This window comes from Sander lucioperca, chromosome 17 (assembly GCF_008315115.2).
Source record: "Sander lucioperca isolate FBNREF2018 chromosome 17, SLUC_FBN_1.2, whole genome shotgun sequence".
Lineage (NCBI taxonomy): Eukaryota > Metazoa > Chordata > Actinopteri > Perciformes > Percidae > Sander > Sander lucioperca.
Genome location: NC_050189.1, coordinates 17811365 through 17833178, shown reverse-complemented (window position 1 = coordinate 17833178; position 21814 = coordinate 17811365). Strand labels below are relative to the sequence as shown.

The 21814-nt window shown below is 40.9% G+C and overlaps 2 protein-coding genes and 1 long non-coding RNA gene across 5 annotated transcripts in view; 2 read left to right on the top strand and 1 right to left on the bottom strand.

Moving 5' to 3' along the window:
- Positions 1–21814, top strand: part of LOC116064565 — a 305191-nt gene that overhangs the window by 129149 nt on the left and 154228 nt on the right. The gene's annotated exons all lie outside the window — the stretch shown is intronic.
- Positions 1–21814, bottom strand: part of LOC116064564 (hemicentin-2-like) — a 173913-nt gene that overhangs the window by 103805 nt on the left and 48294 nt on the right. For all 3 annotated transcript variants that reach the window (XM_035993845.1, XM_035993847.1, XM_035993846.1), the window contains one exon: positions 11302–11634. In XM_035993845.1, coding sequence (XP_035849738.1) covers positions 11302–11634 — 333 coding nt within the window. The remainder of the gene's footprint in view (positions 1–11301; positions 11635–21814) is intronic.
- LOC116064579 lies at positions 9077–11859 on the top strand. The gene is made up of 3 exons (XR_004108568.2): positions 9077–9095; positions 10350–10352; positions 11777–11859. It is a non-coding gene; the product is annotated as an uncharacterized LOC116064579 (long non-coding RNA).

Genomic DNA, 21814 nt, shown 5'->3' with positions numbered 1-21814 from the left:
GAGGTTTCATGTTGATATATTATCCCTATTCACTGGGGTGTCTCCCCTTAACCCATTCTGTTGTCCTCGGGTCAATTTGATACATGTTCAGATCATTTCCATATCAGATATTTGGCTTTCTTACAACCAAAAAATTTCAAACCAAAAACAGCTACATGGATGGTACCCTACAATGCTCTTCACAAGTTAAATTAATGATCATTTAACTACTTTCATTGAATTTGGATGTTTTATTCACTTCTATAGCAGTTGTAAAAAAAACAAAAAATAGGAAACTGAAAAAAATAACTTGTTGAAAACCCTGGCAAAAATTTCAAAGGCACAACAAATTATCTTTGGGACAAGCCACAAAAACATAGAAAAAGACCACAAAGTTGAAAAAAATGTGTCCTCATGTGTTCTCTCTTTCCTAGGAACACAGAAAAACAATGTCAGTATAACTGTAAGTTCAGTCATTCATACATTCAGTCATGTACTACCGTCTTCTCATATTCTAGATTTTTGATCTCCAGACTTGTTTTTTTAATTAAAAGCCTCTTGTACTTGATGTCGAGCTCCAGGCTTCTCTCATACAGGGCCCTCACATTGTCTGCTCCAACCTGAAACACATAAAGAACATAAGAGTGTAAAGATCCTCGTAGGGAGGAGGTGGGGGGGGGGGGGGGTGTTTGGCTCCTAAACAGGAAAAAGAAGAAGAAGTTAAGGAGAACACACAAGAAAGGAAACAGGTTTTGGTGTCGCAGGAGTGTTGTAACCCAAACCACCATCATTTTTATAATATTAACTATTCATTTATTTGTGTGGCCACATGACGGTCATATTTGCTGGCCTAACTGAACAGAAACGTCTGCCTTTAAAGGCTTTGTCTTGACTATGCTGTGTACCCGGCTTACAGTCAGTGGCGGTTCTACATGGAATTACACCCAGGGCGAGACCCCCTTCGAGCCCCCCCCAGGCCTGTACCTGTATATATATATATATATATATATATATATATATATATATATATAAATAAATGTGCCAAAAAGATATACAATCAGATATATAAAAATTGTAACAATAGCAGAGAGCAACAATGATATAAAATATTAAGAATAATATACAAATAAAATATAGAATAAATAGGCCTATTCTAAATAGCACAAATCCTTCATCACACACAAATGTGAAGACACACTAAAGAGAATCTAACTGTTACACTACAGCACTAAGAACAGAAAACACAAACTAAAACTAAAACCTGACCTTTCTGGTTTTCCTTGATGCAAAATCATCAATGATGTTATTGTATGAAATCTGCTCCCCTATTGAATGCTCTCGGGCGCACGCCCTATAAAAAAAAAAAGTAGTCAAAAAATGTTTGCATTTCAGACGGCCGACATGAACACACACGCCTATCAACTGGATAATAAAGCCGTGAAGTAGGCAAGGCTCTGTCAACTCAGGATAGGATTGAGATGAAAAGTTTAACTGACACATAACCGCGATCAGCTTCGTGGGTGCTCAGTATTTGCAGAGCACCAACGGTATCGGTGCCTATGCCCAGCAACCTGTTCGACCCAGAGGTGAAGTGTCCCCCGCTCCCCCCACCACCCCCCTTCTCACACAACTTCTCTGTGCAGTGTGCGCACGGCACCTTCTCAGCAAGCAGGGGCGCAAATTTGCCAATTCCCCAATTCCCCACACGGTGAAATGATAGATAATACAGTAGAAAACCGCTTCGAAGATTTTTTTTTTTTTTAAGTGCTAGTGCATGACCCCATGAGTTATGCGGCTGCCCGCTTCGCCCGTGCCAAAAAACGCCACTGCTTACAGTCACCTTTTCTCGGCTAAATTTAGAGGTTGCTTATTTTTTAGGAAATTATACGTATTGGTGTGCATCCTGAGGGAGTAGCGTGAGAGGACTCCACTGCCTCCTCGGATGGATGGTCAGACCCACAGTTTCCATGCAGCTGTTGTACGGTGACTCAGCTGATTGTGGAATCAAAGACATGTTACAACTGTAAATGTAGTTGTTTGCTGTGAAACTTCAACAGTCCATTCAGACATACTGTATGATAAAAGAGCTGCAGTTTCTCTCTACACCACATCCTGACTGAGAGGGGGGGGGGTGCACATTTAAAATGTGCTTTGAGCCTTTTGATACCATGTGATCCACCCACTAAGTATTCTCCATTGTGTTCTCTGATTACAGGAACAGGCCCAGACAGGCAAAATGGCGCCGTACAGACTTCATTTCCCTCCTCAGCAGAGCTCTAACTGAAGCAAAGGCCTACTGTACCACCCTCTACTACACTGTACTACCCTCTACTACACTGTACCACCCTCTACTACACTGTACCACCCTCTACTACACTGTACCACCCTCTACTACACTGTACCACCCGCTACTACACTGTACCACCCTCTACTACACTGTACCACCCTGTACTACACTGTACCACCCTCTACTACACTGTACCACCCTCTACTACACTGTACCACCCTCTACTACACTGCATACTGTAGTGTACCACCCTCTACTACACTGTACCACCCTCTACCACACTGTACTACCCTCTACTACACTGTACCACCCTCTACTACACTGTACCACCCTCTACTACACTGTACCACCATCTACTACACCGTACCACCCTCTACTACACTGTACCACCATCTACTACACTGTACCACCCTCTACTACACTGTACCACCCTCTACTACACTGTACCACCCTCTACTACACTGTACCACCCTCTACTACACTGCATACTGTAGTGTACCACCCTCTACTACACTGTACCACCCTCTACTACATGCTGTAAACACACTCTTCTATTCCTTCATATAAATAATCATTACAAGCTGTTTGACAAAATGATCAGTTCATCAGTTGTTGATTGCATGTTTACTTCATCCTTTGCACTGTAAAAATCTCAGAATAAATTATATTAAATCACCTTTTCTTTTATTATTATTATTATTATTATTATTATTATTATTATTATTATTATTAACTCTTGAGTGTTTGTGGTATATTGACATTCTATAACTTTCTATACACTTTGACTTAAGAGTTGGTATAAGGAGGATGCATGAACTTTACTCTACATTCACTGAGAACATCTGGAAATTGTTAACATGAGCAGAGGTCCCCCAAGACAGAAGACACCTTTTTTGGAGTTGTGCCAGATAACAGGCATTGATTGGTCAGTCCAATGGTATACTTACAAATCACGTCCTATGCTAATACAATGCATTGAGATATAAGCTGTGTGCACACAAAGAAAAGGCATAGCGACAAATTTTGAAGATTGGGTTGGTCGTTCTCCAAGCTCTCTGCAGGAGTTTGTAAAATTGATGCTGAATCTTTGCTTGTAATAAACCTTTTTATAATCAAGAACAGTGTCGGCGGATTCCTCTTCATACAGCATCACAGCATTACTATTTAAGGCACCACATGTTATCAGAGAAACAAACTGTAATGGGAGCTCTCTGTTTATAACAAAGACCTTAAAGAGGAAAATGATAATGAGATGCTGCAGGTTCAAGAGCAATAGGAGTAAAAACTCCTTTCTTCAATGTGCAATAACTCGGCTTAATTTAATCTAATGTAGATTTTCTTTTAGAGATTTCTCCGGTAGTATTGTGTAAAATTGTGTTGTGTATATTGTATGTATAGGAAACTTTATGTCTTTGTTTTGTTGTCTTTTTGTTATTTGTACGTTGTTTGCTGTATGTTTTTTTTTTATCTTGTGCTCCTGACTGTAGATCAGTTTTAGAATCTGAGATAATAAAGTGACTGAACTGAACTGAACTGAACTGAACTGCAGGTGAGAAACACAAAGACACAGAGGATTGAACCCCGTCCAGCGGTGTCCAATCCTCTGTGTCTTTGTGTTTCTCACCTGCAGTAGTTACCTGGAGCACAGGTGTGTCAACAGGTTCAGCAGGCTCAGATTCACTTACTACACCTAACCCTATAATAACACATCTTGGTTCATAACTCACAAAACATCCTCAGATTGGTTTTTAAAGGTCAGTTTGGAGAGCTGATCAACAGTTAAACCTGTCGTGTTTTGTGCTTCTTACGGTCAGCGTGGTGCGGACGGCGAGCATGCTCGAACAGTCTGGGAGTTGATACTGATTGTGGTCAAAGGTAGAGCGGCTCCAAGAACAGACTTCTTCTCTTCTGTAGCCAATCACTGCAACACGGTCGCATTGTTAAAGAACCTTGCAGACTCTCCGCGCAACCAGCCAGACCGCAGTTGGGATATATCGCCGTCTGCATCGCCCCGACTGCAAGAAGCATGAAACAAGTGTGAGTGTGTTTGTGAAATCCTGGACACGTTGGACAAAGGTGTCTTCAGCTGACAGTTCAGATCTTAGTCTCTCAGGATCACATCCTTCCCCCAGTCTCTGCTCCTCCTCTACACATTTAACATATTAATATATTAATAGAACACACACACACAATATGAGGTTGGATATTTGGAGCGGCTTTATTTGTGTTCAAAGAATAAAAAAATAAAAAATGCACAACAATGACTATATAAAAGTAACAACTTGGAATCAAATGTAGCAAAATAAAGTATTTATCAGAATAAGATAAAATAGTAAAACAGTTTAAGGCGCATTAAGGTATCTGAATGTTAAAACTGAGTTATTAACTTCCATCATGTCTCTGATCATTATTATTTCATCCATTGATTCATATTAAATAATTATCAACTGATTTCAAAGATCATCACTTTTGTATAGTTCACATTTCAAAACATTTCCTTTGGCAAACATCATGTAATTCTATTTCATAGATAATAATCCAGTTGAAGGTCTTATTTAGAGACAGACTCGTCCTCTATGTCCCCCTGAGATATTCTGAGCTGCATTAGATGATTTTATAATTACAATAACAACAATATTCACAATGTAATCAACTCCTCAGTTTAAACTATTCAATGTTAGTGGATTTTAAATCAGCTAAGAAATCATTCCAAGCAGGCACCATGAGCTTTTATATTACGCAGAGAAAACAAGCATTTAATATTCCCTCCATATAAAATGTATTATTACCAAAACACCAAACAGATAACATGATGAAGATCTCTCTACACCTGATTAGAAGATATTTGGTGGCTGCTCCGTCTGCTGATATTTACAACTAAAGAAACATTATTTTTTTGTTAAAAGCTTGCAGTGATAGATAAATGCTGAGTACATTATTCTTTATCTATTTAATGGAGTATTAAGTATTTATGTGTATTACGGCCGAGTTTACATTGTGATCATTGACTTTTACTTATATTGTTATATAAGTAAAACTTTTTTTTTTAAAGCAACTTTTACTCAAGTAAAATATTCTAGTTCTCTAAAGGTAAAAGTAGACAGTTGAACTGAACCTCTCTCAGTCTGACCCTCCTCTGGGAAATCAGATACACAGACCCCCCCCCCACCACGGTAAGGCTCGGTTTATGCTAGCCGCTGTGTTCCCAGCGGGAGGTGTGCGCACCATAAAATGACGTCACCATGGCTGTCAATGAAGCAATACTGCAACGAACAACGCGTTGAGCATCATTGTCTCTGGGCCTGCTCGTAGCGCGTCGCCATCTACGGAGCCTGGCGCACGGTGTCCCGCTGGAGTATACCTGACGCTTAGGGAGGTAACAGAGGTTTCTGTTAAAGGTGCCCTGCCACACAAACCCGTTTTTACTTATTAAATATATTAGGTCCATAAGTGTTTGTGTTATGTCACGAATGTGAAAATTAACTGCTACCTCCTCTGTCAGCTCTAGCCACTGAAAAGAAATAAGCAGAGAAATCAGGCCAATTACAAAAGCTGGTCAGTTTGACATCATTTTGCCTGAGCTCATTACTATTCATGAGCTGCATGCCCAGTTGGGCTGGGTAAAGGATGCTGATAGCCAGGCTCTCATTGGCTAGCTGTTAGCCAATCAGATTCAAACAGCTTAGCTCGTTCCAGCCAATAACCGACAACAAGGAGCTGGTTGAGCCATCACTCCAGCAGCGTTGGCACGTAGGATACTTCCACAATGCATATTCATGACTCAACCAAATCCTTCTAGTCGGTTATTGGCTGGAACACTGTTATGTTTGGTGGTGCAGGTTGGTGCAGTTTGTTTTTGTTGGTGTTTGTGGAGCCTGGGCTGTCTTCAGAGACCGCATTTTTTTTTTTTTACAGTGGGACAGTCAGCTAGCAGATAGTGAGGAGATGTCTGCTGTATGTGACAAAAAAAAGTGTTGTAGCCTAAAAAAAACGTGTTACATCACTTAGAGCACCTTTAATGAGAATCAAGAGTCTTCCTGCAGGCTTTCTATACCACGCTAGAATGGCTTGAAACAAGGTAACCAAGGCATTTTTTACACAAAAAATGTTACAGAGTCCATGGTAGAACTTCAGACATCACCACAAAGTAATGAAATACGTTTGGGAGTGCACTTTTAAAACCTTGCTGTAATATATCAGTGCTGAGTACAGCTGGGCTGAAGTAATGGATTACATTTGCTCATTTAATGGAGCAAAGTATTTCTGTGTAATACTGCTGAGTTTATATTGTCTGAACATCTCTGTTTTCTGCTTCATCCTGCTCTTAAAGAACATTTTAACTGACTTACTTTTATCTGAGCACATTTTTCAAGAATCAATTATCGAGTCATTTTATTTTAAATTGAGGAAAATGTATTGAAAAGTAAAAGTACTTTAAGTTACGTCACTTCTCCTTTTCTTTAAAGCAACATTACTTTTACTCAAGTTAAATATTCTAGTTCTCTAAAGGTAAAGTTTGTTTGAACTGATTTACTTAGTCTGGGACCAACTCATCATGGAGACCCTAGAGGATCTCAGAGCTCCAGATAATACAGATCCCAGACTCAGATACACAAACCCCCCCACCACGGTAAGGTGGAGGTGGAAAAATGCTTTATCATCATCATCATCATCATCAGCAGGCAGTCCTGATCTCTTCTTCTTAAGTCTTTTATATACTGTATCAGGCCAAGAACCACTGCAGCAGTTACAAGAAGCAGTCCACCTGGAACACCTGCTGTCAGTCCTCCGTATCGGCCTACAGGAGAGGAGTTTCCTTCCTCGGGGGACCTGAAGTTAAATAAAACATATGAGTCAGTAAATGTGTGATAGTGGAGCAGTCTTCATCCTCTCTGATGTTAGAAACTGCAGCTACAACCTGATACTCAGAAAAACTCTGAGAGAGACTACCTCACCTGGCTCTGTAACCTGCAGACGGACGGTTCTGATTGGCTCAGAGGTGAAGCAGGCACTATCACGTTCTGAACCAGCTTCTCTAACATAACACTGGTATGTTCCAGTGTCGTTTTTGCTCACATTCTTCAGAATTAAAGACACGTCTCCGTCCTTCAGATCTCTGTCCACCAGCTCCACCCTGCCCTTAAAGGATGTATGCTGGTCGGTTGGATACAAGACACCATTGAGGTATACAAGGACGGTATCTGGCTTCAGGTCAGGTCTGCTCCACTGTACAATGCTGATGGAGGATTTAGTCTTGAATGGCAGAATGGCATCATCTCCAGCCTCCACTGTTACCACAATCGGGCCTGAAAAACAATAACAAACAATTATTAATAATAAAAAGTCCCGTTATTTCAACAGTTCTGAATTGTTTCTCCTAGAGGGAAGAGATTGGTTGGGAAAAAACAAATAGCAGAGTTCCACACACATCTACAGAAAGAAAAAGTGTTGAATATTTACAACACATGAGAAAACAATCAGGTGTAAAGAGCTCTGGGAGTTGTCAGATGAACTGAACGGCCGATGCTTTATAATCAGCAGGTTGTCCTGATCTCTTGTCCTTACGTCTTTTATATTTCCGGACACCAACCACTGCAACAACAGCTACAAGAAGCAGTAATACTGGAACACCTGCTGCCAGTCCACCTGCTGCTAGTCCAAGGTATAGGCCTACAGGAGAGGAGTTTCCATCCTTAGAACCTGAAGATATAAAAAAAAAAAAAAACATGAGTCAGGAATTAATTCCCACAATGTCAACAGTTTATAAGATTGTGATGTGATTAAATGGCCGAGTGCAGCACCACACTTTTTTTTTAAGCTCAATTATTGCATGTGCGTTTTGTGATTTGGGCCTCGGGCCACGCCGTAGTTTGAGGAATCATGGAGCGATGCAGCAATAACGTTAGAAGACACCGTAAAGTCACCAACATCATCAAAACCGCCACAGCAGAGTGAAGAGCGTCTGCGGTCTAAGAACGTGAGTCGTGATGCCGTCAGCTTACATTGAGCACGCTAAGAGGAAGACGGTGAGCGCCATGGGTGTGGCGTACGCTCTGAAGAGGCAGGGCCACACCCTGTACGGCTTCACAGGTTAAAACTGATCCTGAATCAGAAAGAAAAGAGGCGCACACTTCATCTAACGAGAGCCGTCCTGTTCTGAGTAACAGGCTTTATTACTTACATTTTAACTAAATCAATGATCTTATTGGGCTGACGGTGAGCGACCGGCGCTGCCCTAGTTTGTGTGGTGTGTCCTGCACCATTGCCGATCGTCAGCCTTCGGCGTTGGCCGCTGTCGGTCGAACAGATTGGCTGTTCAGCTTGAAAACGAGAGTGGGAAAAACAAACGACTCTGCCAGGCACATTCAAGGCTCCTTTCATTTTTCATCTCATCTGATCAATCCAACACACAGAGAGCTGTCAAAACTGGTGAAAAATTACGTTTGAATGTTCCTTCTAAAAACACAAAGGCTTGAACGATTGGAATAAATATTTCTGTGTCCATAATATGGCAAACGTACAACAAGATATACATAACTACTTGTTAAGGTATATTTATTTTAACAATTTTTGTCCTTAAAGATTTCTTAAGGCGGGGGGTGAAGCAGAGTGACCGTAGGCTCGGTTCAGTTCTGCTGCTGAGAGCAAACGCTGTTTGTTGTGGGTGTCATAGCAACATCTGTATCTGGTTTCCCTTGTTGAATGAGGAATAGATTACATGGATGTATGAAGATAGATTACCGCCGCCTGCTGGTATGGAGAGTTATTTCCTCTCTCGCAGGCGCAGAACGTACGTGGTACTTGGCCGTCGGGACTTTATTCCCACAAGGTAAACAGTTGTTGTCGTGACACATGAAGCTGATCAATGTCTAATCAATAGTTCAAGTCTTAGCATCTCCTTAGATTAGAACAGCTGATCTGATCTCTTCCTCAGTCAGAGTCTCTAAAACAGAACAGGCCCCTGGTGTCCTGCTGTAGGAAATGTGTTGCTGCACTCATAGATATAAAACTGTTATATATGTGTCACGGTGTGTTAGAGATGTAAGTAGCAAGGCTTGGACCCAAATGCAGTTCAGTTTAGAGTAGAGAATTTATTAACAAAAAGACTACAACAAAAAGTGTCCAGAAACCGGCACAGCAAAAACGAGTTCCAAAAAAAATCACAGAGAAAACCAAAATAATCAAAAACCACAGGGAATACAGCGACAAGGAATGCAAAAAGCAACTCACCCACAAAACCCTAAACAGCACACCACAGCAAAAAGAATAAACAATGATCCGACAAGAGACACAGACGGAACAGGAACTAAATACACCAGGTAACGAGGACTAACACTGGACAGGTGACACAACAGGTGAAACAAATCAGGGTAGAACAATCAAAAAAGGCGGGAAACAAACAAAGAGAGGAAGTAAGCTAGACAAGACAAAGGAGACAAGACAGACTACAAAATAAAACAGGAAACAGAACATAACAGAAAAACAAGACTACCACAATAAGACAGAACAAAATACCAAAACCCTGACAATATGTGTGTGGCTGCAGCACCACGGTGGTTTAAAACATCTGTTTCCTATTGTTTAAATCCACCAATCACAACACAGCACATCACAGGCAAGCTGTGTTAACATTTAACAGCTATACTGGATATTTATTCCAGATATCCGTGTTTCAATTCTTCTTAGTCAAAAAGTACATATCGTCATTCTTCCTAGGAAAAATTACGTCACTTTTGTCATTCATGGCTTTCCATTTCAGATATCCCAAAAAATTTCCCCAGTGTGGGATTAATAAAGTCTTTCTTATCTTATTTTCTAGTCATAATTCTAATTGTAGTTATCTAATTTTACATTTGTACTAGTCAAAATGTATATCAGATATTTAAAATAACATTTTGGATATCTGAAATTAAAATTATGACTAGCAATAACTAAACTGTATCTGAAATTGAAGTTCTTCCTCGTAAGAAGATATCTAAAACGTCGTTTCTGGAAAGGAAGAATAATGTTTTGGATATCTGAAATGATCATCGATTTAAACATTGTAATGACTTATTTTTTACTTTGACACATTTTTCAAGAGTCAGTTATCAAGTCATTTTGTTGTTACTTGAGGAAAGTTTATTGAAAGTAAGAAGTACTTTAAGATTAAAGCAGACATATTATGCTCATTTTCAGGTTCATAATTGTATTTTAAGGTTGTACCAGAATAGGTTTACATGGTTTAATTTTCAACAAACACCATATTTGTGTTGTACTGCACCGCTCTCTCTCACTGCTGCAGATCCTCTTTTCAGCTGGTCTCTGTTTTAGCTACAGAGTGAGACCTCGTTTCTTCTTCTTCTTCTGTACTATCTTTGATTGCACTGCACATGCCCAGTAGCTCAGATGTAGATCATGTCAGCTAGCTAGCTCCATAGACAGTAAAAGAAAGGCTGTTTCTACAACTTTGGTCAGTTACAAGGCAGGATTAGCTGGGAGACTTCTAAATGAGGGCGCACATGTAAGTAGTTCTTTTGTAGATTATGGTGAACTTGTGTGTGTTGTAGCAGTGCTTTGCTATTGAGAACAAGGTAGCATGCTAGCGTTAGCATTAGCGTTAGCATGCTAACGAGCTAATGGTTGCGGTTAGCCTGCTCGTTTCGGCTTGTGACGTCACAAGCCGTGCCGATTTTGAACAGCTCACCCAGAGACTGAAGGCAGGGCACATTCAGAAACTGTATCTCACTCTAAACAGCATGGATGGATTTTTTTCAAAGTTTGTATGTGTGTGGAAGCACCAGAGACACAACATAACACCCCAAATCCCAGAAAAAGTGATTTTTTCATAATATGGGCACTTTAAGGTAACTTTTTTTTACAGTACTTTTACAGGAGTAAAATATTCTCTAAATGTTAAGATGATTTGAAGTGATTCTCTCTCTGTCTGACTCTCTGGGACCAACTCATCATGGAGACTCTAGAGGAGCTGCAGCTACAACCTGGTACTCAGAAATACTCTCTGAGAGAGAATTACTCACCTGGAACTACCGCACCTGGCTCTCTAACCTGTAGATGGATGATTCTGATTATGAGTTCGACAGTACCACCGGTTTTAACTCCACACTTGTATGTTCCAGTGTCGTTGATGTTCACATTTTTCAGAATTAAAGACACGTCTCTGTCCTTCAGATCTCTGTCCACCAGCTCCACCCTGTCCTTAAAGGATGGATGCTGGTCGTCTGTTTTCAAGTGTCCATCTCTGGATAAGAGGACGGTATCTGGCTCCAGGTCAGGTCTGGTCCACTTTACAGTACTGATGTAGCGTTCAGCAGCCTGACATGGCAGAATGACATCATCTCCAGGGTACACTGCTACCACAATCACGTCTGAAAAACAATAATAAACAATAGTAATCAATAACAGTCATGACCTCCATCAGGTGTAACACTGCAGGGATGTTAATTAATCAGTAAAAACTGCAGAGATAACACAGGACTCTATTACCACAAGTTAACAGTTGTTGTTGAGACACATGAAGAAGCTCCTCACTGAGATACGTGTTGACATGACTCATCAATAGTTCAGGTCTAATCCTTCAGGAAATGTTTAATATCAGATCTCATCTCTTTCATAGTCAGTGTCTCTCACCCCTGAAGGCCATTTTATATGTCTGAGTTAAATCCACTCTGTGGCTACGTACAGAGGTACGAGATACCCAGCCTGACGTCACCTCTCAAAAAATGTAACTCCACGTTACGGCGCTCGGCCGTGGATTGGTAGCGTTGCATTTCCCCCCCCCCCCGACTCATTTCCTGGTTCTCCTTCTCCATAAACAACATGAAATCAAGGAGAGGGTTAACTTCTCCTGCTACACATTTCCCACCGTGGTCAGAAAGAACAGGGGAGACACTTTCTCTCACTATGACTCTAGAGTCGGTACTCGCTCTGAAGATAATCCCCAAAATTTGCGCAAATTACGCACAAACAAATTTGTGTAGGTATCTATGAAAACACCAACTTTTACATATCTCAACCAAAATAAATGCTACCAACATGAAACTTTAGATCCTAGTTAGCCATGACCCTCTGGGGGTCCCCCACACATTTTACGAAGATCGTCCGTTCTTCTCAATCAATGTTAATGGGATATTTGCAATGGCAACGTACCGCAGACCTTGCAGCTCACACGTCAATATTTAGTCATCGGGGGAGACTTGCGACCCCGTCATAACTGCTTGCAGTTCTAGTTGTTTTTTTTTTTGTTTTTGTTTTTTTTCCACACGGGGTACATTGAAGCAATTGTTGTGGAACATGTACCATTCCGGTTGCTGGAATGCAGAGATCGTGGAACCATCTTCTGCATGAGTCACATTGGGTCTACAAAGATAAACAAATTAGACTTAACATTTGTCATATTTGTTATATGATTTTTTTTTTTGGTGCATAATGTAAATGACAGAACTACAAATTTGTTTATCTAATTTGTTTATCTTTGTAGACCCAATGTGACTCATGCAGAAGATGGTTCCACGATCTCTGCATTCCAGCAACCGGAATGGTACATGTTCCACAAGAATGTAAACACATTCACATTTTCTTTCAACAAGATGATATCACTGAATATTCATAACATTTAAAATCTACATGAATCTTTTTACAATCAGAGCTGATATTTACCAGAAGCTGCTTCAGACAGAAGGAACAACAGGAGCATTGATGGAGCCATGAGGTCTGAAAGAGTGGTGACCTGCAGTCGTCTTTGTATCCCGACACTGATCTCTCTGTCTGTATAATATAGTAATATATTTAGATCATTTCCTCGATGCTAGGACTAGGGAGCAGTTAGTGGCTGTGATCTGCAATTGTATTTTTCTCTGGCAAGTTATGATGCGTTGAGAATTTCCCCGACACTGCACTAGGGAGGGGTTGGTAGGCAGTCTGGTTTGCATTTGCCAGAGAGGGTGGGACTAACAGCGTGGGTTACAGGAGGAGCTGAATCTGAAGGAGAATCAACAGCTAAAGTACTTCAGGACTGACATGGCACTTTGAAGCCTGGAATACATTTGGCAAGAGCAGCAACAGAAGGTCAACTTAATGTTGACAAAAGATACTTATTAGAAAAAAAAAACACTTTGTTATACACATATGCAATTCAGTTTATTAAAAATTGATACTAATTGATACTGATACTGTTTTTATTGATCCCCAGTGGGGAAATTACAATTTACACTAATGGAGAGATTTCAGAGTGAGTGGGCTGCCAGTGCTGGACCAGCGCCCTGAGCGGTTGATGCATATTATTACAAGTTATTTACCTCATTGGTTTAAACGGGGTTGATAAATAGAAACACCTGTCACTGTAACACAATACAGTTAAACAGCCACACATACACTCACCTAAAGGATTATTAGGAACACCCTACTAATAGCGTGTTTTACCCCCTTTCGCCTTCAGAACTGCCTTAATTCTTCGTGGCATTGATTCAACAAGGTGCTGGAAGTATTCTCTAGAAATGTTGGCCCATATTGAGAGGATAGCATCTTGCAGTTGATGGAGATTTGTGGGATGCACATCCAGGGCACGAAGCTCCCGTTCCATCACATCCCAAAGATGTTCTATTGGGTTGATATCTGGTGACTGTGGGGGCCATTTTAGTACGGTGAACTCATTGTCATGTTCAAGAAACCAATTTGAAATGATTTGAGCTTTGTGACATGGTGCATTATCCTGCTGGAAGTAGCCATCAGAGGATGGGTACATGGTGGTCATAAAGGGATGGACATGGTCAGAAACAATGCTCAGGTAGGCTGTGGCATTTAAACGATGCCCAATTGGTACTAAGGGGCCTAAAGTGTGCCAAGAAAACATCCCCCACACCATTACACCACCACCACCACCAGCCTGCCCAGTGGTAACAAGGCATGACGGATCCATGTTCTCATTCTGTTTACGCCAAATTCTGACTCTACCATCTGAATGTCTCAACAGAAATCGGGACTCATCAGACCAGGCAACATTTTTACAGTCTTCAACTGTCCAATTTTGGTGAGCTTGTGCAAACTGTAGCCTCATTTTCCTATTTTTAGTGGAGATGAGTGGTACCTGGTGGGGTCTTCTGCTGGTGTAGCCCATCTGCCTCAAGGTTGTTCATGTTGTGGCTTCACAAATGCTTGGCTGCATATCTCGGTTTTAACGAGTGGTTATTTGAGTCAAAGTTGATCTTCTATCAGCTGGAATCAGTCAGCCCATTCTGACATTCAGTTTGGAGTTCAGGAGATTGTCTAGACCTGGACCACACCCCTAAATGCATTGAAGCAGCTGCCATGTGATTGGTTGATTAGATAATTGCATTAACTAAAAATCTTACAGGTGTTCCGAATAATCTTTAAAGTGAGACTACATCCTCTAAAACAATTACACATATGAATTAACACAAACTGAACATTATTCATTAAAGTTATATATAAAGTTCGAGGATGCATTGCATTACTGTTTTTTTAGACATTCTAGCTGTACCTAATAAACTGGACACTGAGTGCTGCAGTGGATTATAAACATCACCTATAAACAGGTTACAAAGTGTTGACCCACTGTCATCACTGCAAAGGGTCTGATAAGAGAGACTACTGTTGGCTCCACCTCCTCCTCCCTGTGAACAGGTCTGAAGGTCTCCCTGGTCCACGCTGCCCTCTGCTGGACTCAGAGTGACTCTAACTGTTCACCTCCAGACTCTTTCAACCAGCTGTCTAGGACCAATCTGTTTAATTAGATGTCTGACTGTCTGCTGTGAATAACCGTCACCACTGGACATAGACCCCAGACCCCAGAATCTTGGTCTTATGTTCAATAAACCCTCTTTTTTTCAGCACATTAAAGACATATCAGCATGCTCACCTTCTTTCACCTAGACAACTTTGACCTTTTTGATCCAGCTCATGCAGAGACCACTCGGTTAAAACCCAGTTGCTGTCTTTTTCAACATGCAGGGCAGCATTAGGCGACAAAACTGCTTGGTTAGGTTTAGGAAAAGATTGTGATTTGGGTTTAATTAAGTAGGCCTACATTTGTGATTGTTTCGAACGTGACGTTAGTGAAGTAGGTTACGTACGTAACTAAACTTACAATAAGTTAATGTTGACCTTTGGTTTTATACAGTACACAAACAGCGGACTCCTGAGGCCTGTATTATGAAGCAAGATTTGACGTTAACGAGGTAACTTCAGGTTCAACCCAGGGTTTTGGGTATCACAACGGTGGATCACTTGGTACTGGGTTTAATCACCCTGGTAATTTATGCTGAACACCTAACCTAACATAACACCTAACATAACCTGGTCGGGAGCAGGTTATGTTGGAGATTAGAGATCAATCGGTGTAACAGCACCGCCCACTGATCCATTCATTCTTGACGATAATGGCGCCACCGTTCTTAGAAGATCCGGTGGAGCTTGATGCGCGGATAGTGAGAGGTGTGCTCAGAAGAGCCAGAACATTTAGAGACCGACAAAACCTTTAGGCATTCCCTGATGAGCATCTTTATGAAAAATATAGATTTTCAGCAGAGGGAATTATGAATCTTTGTCAGCTTCTTGAGCCGCATGTTGCCAATGCGACACATTGAAGCCGTGCGCTCACAGTCCCACAGACTGTATGCATAGTGTTGTGTTATTTTGACAGTCTGCTGACGAGAGTCGGGCCTACAATTTCCCGGATGCGAACAACATTCCGAAAGCCCATTTCTACAACGGAGCGTCTGGCTGTTTGTCTCTCCCTGACGTGTGGCTCCAGACAAGACAGTATGGAAAAGTACTTCAAAGTCTGCCCCTGCACCACTTTTTTGTCTCCTCTCCTTTATGTACCTGTCCCTTAGGTTCTTCCACCTTTTCTTACACTCCTCCTCTAAATAGATGAAGACGTGTGGATTATTTTAATTTCTAAATAAAATGTTGCATGTCAACACTATGTGTCATTGCATGTTTATATACTTAAGTAAGAGGTCTGCAGTCATTGCAGTTGGGTATTATAAAGCTAAGATATGAGCCTACATTCATACATGCATCATTCATTCTCTGGAAAACACTTTGTTTAATGCATATGTGCAATTAATTCCTCCAAAACTGGAGCTTACACACTTGGAAATGGGTAGTTATTCTGTGTAAAGGCCATATACCTACCTATATACCTATATGTGAACTTCAATAAAAATGAACATGACTTGTGTCAATCAGTCCAAACATATTTTACATCATATAAACATACAAATGCAATATTATTATTGTGTAATAACAACAGAGTGTAAATTGTAATTTCCCCATTGGGGATCAATAAACAGTATAAATTATATTTTTTTTTAATAAAAAAAATCCTCCAAATACCTGTATGGAGCAGTATAATCAACTTGGTATTTGGTTTTCACAGCTCACAACAGTAGGCTACAGTTCTTCTCAGTTGCTTTGGCGTATTTCTCAGATCAGAGATGACAATAATGTGTAACTTTGTCACATAGGGAATAGTGATCGCTTTCATGTGCATTGTTCATTAGACTATACTTCCAGAGTGAACTGTTAAATATGGACAACAACACAAAGCAGTTTCACTATCTTGGTATAAACAATGGCGTAGGGACTTGTCAGTTTGATTGGGTCATTGGTATAAATACTTGCTTTGGACATAAACAAAAGATTTCCAGCAAGATACACGATTTTTCAGGTCAGTCACTATGAGGTGCAGTTTACACCAATTGTTTTAAGAAATGCACTCACTGTTGTACAAATGCAATTATGATTTGACAAATGCGCCAAAGTAACTGAGAAAAAATGTAACATAGGATTGTATTTCAGTGGAGACATATATGTTGATTTGACATAGTTAAAACAAACCTGAATGATTTAAATGAAGAGGCTACAATAACCTACACAGCTGGCATGCTTATTATGGTGAAATATGCTTCCACAGCATAGTTTTGCGTCCGAGGTCTCTGTACGAGCTCAAAGTTGTGTCGTAGCCGATACAGCTCTGGGAGATCGCTGACAGCCAAAATCAACCTCTTGTCCATGTTCCGTTTGTGGATCCACGTGTATTCTGTGTTTTTGTTGTTGTTGTTTTTCAGACACGTGAATGTACGTCACAGCGCACTGCGGCCGCTCTTGCGCGTGCCGCGGTCAAAGTTAAACTATGTTGAACTTTGACCGCGGCACGCACAAGAGTGGCCAGCCGCGCGCAAGCCATTGACAATAATGGGTTTTGCGTTTGCGCGTACAATGTCACCCGAGGGTGATTGGTGCCATAGATTGCACCCATATCCTCATTTCTGCATCGCTGGGGGAGAATGAAGGCAATTTCATTAATTGTGAGTCATTCCACAGCATCAACGTTCAGGTAAAGCATAAAGGATAGGCTACACATGTTTGGTCATACTGGTAAATGAGGAGTCCTTCTGATGCACATTGATGTTTCCCTCACGTTAATGCTGTTATGTGGAAGGATTTTTAACACAAGATGCTTGTGCAGATGACTTGTGACCATCAATGCTTGGTCACCAGCACTGAGGCAAAGTGGCCTGGGTCAGTCCATGACTCCCGGATCTTTAGGGAGTCTGCACTGTGCCACAGATTCGAGCAATTGTAAGTAACATTTTGTATTGCATTTTGTAATACGGATTATGCTAATATTAATTTTCATCTTCAGGGCTCTTCAGTGGATTGTTGGTAGGGGCCTACCAGCCCTTTTTGATGACCCCCTATCCTGACCCAAACACAGGGCCACAGAATGCCTTTAATGTGGCCCTTACCAGAACAAGGGTTAGGATAAAGATGACGTTTGGCATCCTTAAAGCCCGCTTTAACTGCTTGCGTGGCCTACAATTGGCTCCAGACTGGGCTCGTCAAATAGTGACAGCCTGTGTCGTGCTCCACAATGTGGCCTCGATAAGGAAGGAGAGATCCCCACCTGTCAGCCAGCAACCCCCAGATGTGGTAGACTCCATCACACTTGACTAAAAATATTCTGTCTTAATCCAATGTTCTGATTTCTGTTCTGGAAATGTATGCAAATTAAATCATATTTTACAACTTAATACATCATTTGCTCATTTAAACATACATTTACAGGAAACTAGTAATACAAACAATATTTGACTTAATATTAGTTATCAACTGGGGAGGTTTCATGTTGATATGTTATCCCTATTCACTGGGGTGTCTCCCCTTAACCCATTCTGTTGTCCTCGGGTCGATTTGATCCATTTTTAAATAATTTCCATATCAGATATTTGGGTTTCTTACAACCAAAAAATTTCAAACCAAAAACAGCAACGTGGATGTTTCCCTACAATGCTCTTCACAAGTTAAATAAATGATCCTTTCACTACTTTCATTGAATTCGGATGTTTTATTCACTTCTATAGCAGTTGTAAAAAAACAAAAAATAGGAAATTGAAAAAATAACTTGTTGAAAACCCCGGCAAAAGTTTCAAAGGCACAACAAAAAATCTTTGGGACAAGCCACAAAAACATAGAAAAAGACCACAAAGTTGAAAAAATGTTGAAAAAAAATGTGTCCTCATGTGTTCTGTCTTTCCTAGGAACACAGAAAACCAATGTCAGTATAACTGTAAGTTCAGTCATTCATACATTCAGTCATGTACTACCTTCTTCTCATATTCTAGTTTTTCGATCTCCAGCCTTGTTTTTTTAATTAAAAGCCTCTTGTACTTGATGTCGAGCTCCAGAGTTCTCTTATATAGAGCCCTCACATTGTCTGCTCCAACCTGAAACACATAAAGAACATTGTCCCTTTGCAAGGCAAACTTGGAGAAAGTTGAAGGTGTCCATTTGACTACTGTGTTTCAAGGTCCATTGCTTACCACGTGTCTTTGTCTGGGCCTTGAAGTGGAGGCCCTAGGCTCAGGGTGGGGGGGGGAAGAAGTTCCTCCTTCTGCGGAGTTTAACACCATAGCAATTTAATCAATTGACTCATATTTGAAATGAGCACTTTAAGGACTTGTGTCTCATGTTCAGACCACCACCATTAGCAAGTCATTACAGACACTTCAATCACAGCCACACATTCACACACTCTCACCATCCGTGGTGCAAGTGGTAAAAAAAACTCAAAAGTGTACCCCCATAGCGCTCTCTGAGCAGGCAGACACAGTGTCCTGATCATTTAGGACCTCCACCTGAGAAAGTAAATGGCATATTTGATCCATGCTCAGCAACCACATATGGCAAACATACTGGTGTATGACTATTAGTTTCACTGTTACCTCTGTATGGCACAGTGGGACGACAGTGGGTGGTGGCAGCAACACCACTGTATCTCCTGTCACTGCAGAGAACAGTAATACATTTCACTCCTACAATATTCATAAATAATTGTTGAATGAACATGGTCACATAGATCAGTGGTTCCCAACCTTTTTTCCTTGGCGCCCCCCCTACTTATGTCTAAGAAAAGCTGAGCCCCCCCTCCGAAACCGAAGTTGAGGTAACTCTCGAGATAGAGCCTTACTTTCTTTTTTGATACAGAGGAGTTATCAGCACTTTTACCTTTCTCCACTATGTTTCATTCATAAAATAGTGATGCCGTGGCGGCAGGAAAAACGAGGATGATAGCAGCTAGCAGCTAGCTGCTGACCTGATGACAGCAGGGTCCCAGGTTAAGAGGTCCCGGAGGTTTGGCCTACTAAGTAGCCTGCCTACAATATTAAATGAGAACAAAAATACATAGTGTTTTATACAGACTTTTGTATACATTATATATTCTAGGTTATTATCATAATTTGTTTAACGTGCAAATATTATTTTTTTTACCTCAACCTCAAACCAGATAAAGACTTGCGCACCCCCTGTGATCTTTGCTGCCCCCCTGAGGGGTCCCCGGACCCCAGGTTGGGAACCACTGACATAGATTACTTGAAACATACCCTGTACATATGCCTGGGTTTCCGAGTTGTTGCCACCAGGGTCTGAAGAAATGCCCCCTTCTACTCCTTCCATCAGGGGGGGACCCTGATTGCTGGAGAGGGCCAGCTCCTCAGCAGGAGTGAAGTCCTGTGGACCAGGGCCCACTCCAGTCTTCTTTGCCTCATTTTTCTTCCTGTTGGCTGCAAGCAATTTCATTGTTCTATAGGCCCTTTGTATACCAATATCCTACAAAAGGGACTGACTCGGGCAATTCAGCCTTGTACTTGTTGGCCTTAAAATATGTAAAGTATTGCCTACTGCTACTTATGAATTATGTTTTTATATTTATTTTTTATTTGCTCCCACGATCTTTTGCCACTGCCAGGGTTGCAACTGAAATAATACAGTAACAAAAGTTTAACGTTATGGAATGCACAAGTGTAATTATGGTCACATCTTGCACCTGGGGCAGTGATATCTATAAGTTATATAACTTATGCATTTACAGCGTCTGCTATTTTCTGCCAGCTCTGTCAGCAGTTTGTATTCCTCGTATTTTTGTAAGATTAGTGTCGTTCATCTTGTGTAAAATAGGCGGCTCTCATACTTTTGTCCATGTTTGTGATTGGACATACGGTGCAAACACCACCGCTTTTATGTGAACGTGCGCCGCTGGATTGGGAAACCCTGATTGAACTAGTTGATAACCACCGTCGTGACACAGCTTATGCGGGACAGCAGTTGTTAGGTGAAGGCGGGTAACTGAAAGAAATTCAGGGCATGTTGATCTTGATTCGTAGTACAGGCCTCTGTAGCTGTGTTTGCGTACTTCTACAATCTATTCTACCCTGAATGCATCATGTTAGCTTCATAGTGTGAATGAGACAAACATTGTCAAACTCTCTTTGGATGAAAGCATCATATCAGTTGAGTCAGACAGCCAGCAGGTGGCAGCACAGCTCCTTCTATTTCTTTACACATGCTCAGTTCAGCTCACAGTTCACTCTGTTGGCTCAGTCTTTCATTTATGTATTTTTTAATTCAACTGTCACTATATCACAGTAACGTTTAGGGGACAAAATAAAGTGCTTTAACATGTCAACGCTCGGGTGACCAGATTTCCCGGAACTAAAACCGGGACACTTTGCGTGTGACCATAGTGCTCGTGCACGCTTTTTAACGTGAACATGTGCCAGCCCAGGTCAGACATGACACAGACAGATTAGACACAAGTTTGCCAACAGCACACGTAGGTCTACTGCTCACAACATAATGGGGTATCTCAGTTTATATTCATTTTCTTGGTGCGTAGTCTACATATCTAAGAAATAATAGGCCATTAAAAGACATTGAGTGTGGGACCAACTTTATTTTTCAGAATTAAAGCATTCTTTTGGAAAATACACCCACTGAACTTGTGAAAAACTTTGTAAAAAAAGATATTTGTGATTGCATGGCACTAAACGAATGATTTGGAACTGCTGCCACAGGCTTGAACTAAAGTTATGGTAACACTTTACGGTAAGGGTACATGAATTATGAATTCATGCATGAATTAATTAATGATTTGTGCATTACTTCCTTCCTTTATATCTTATGAATCATGAGGAATTGACATGAGTTCATAGCCTTTCACTCATGACCTCATACATGAACACA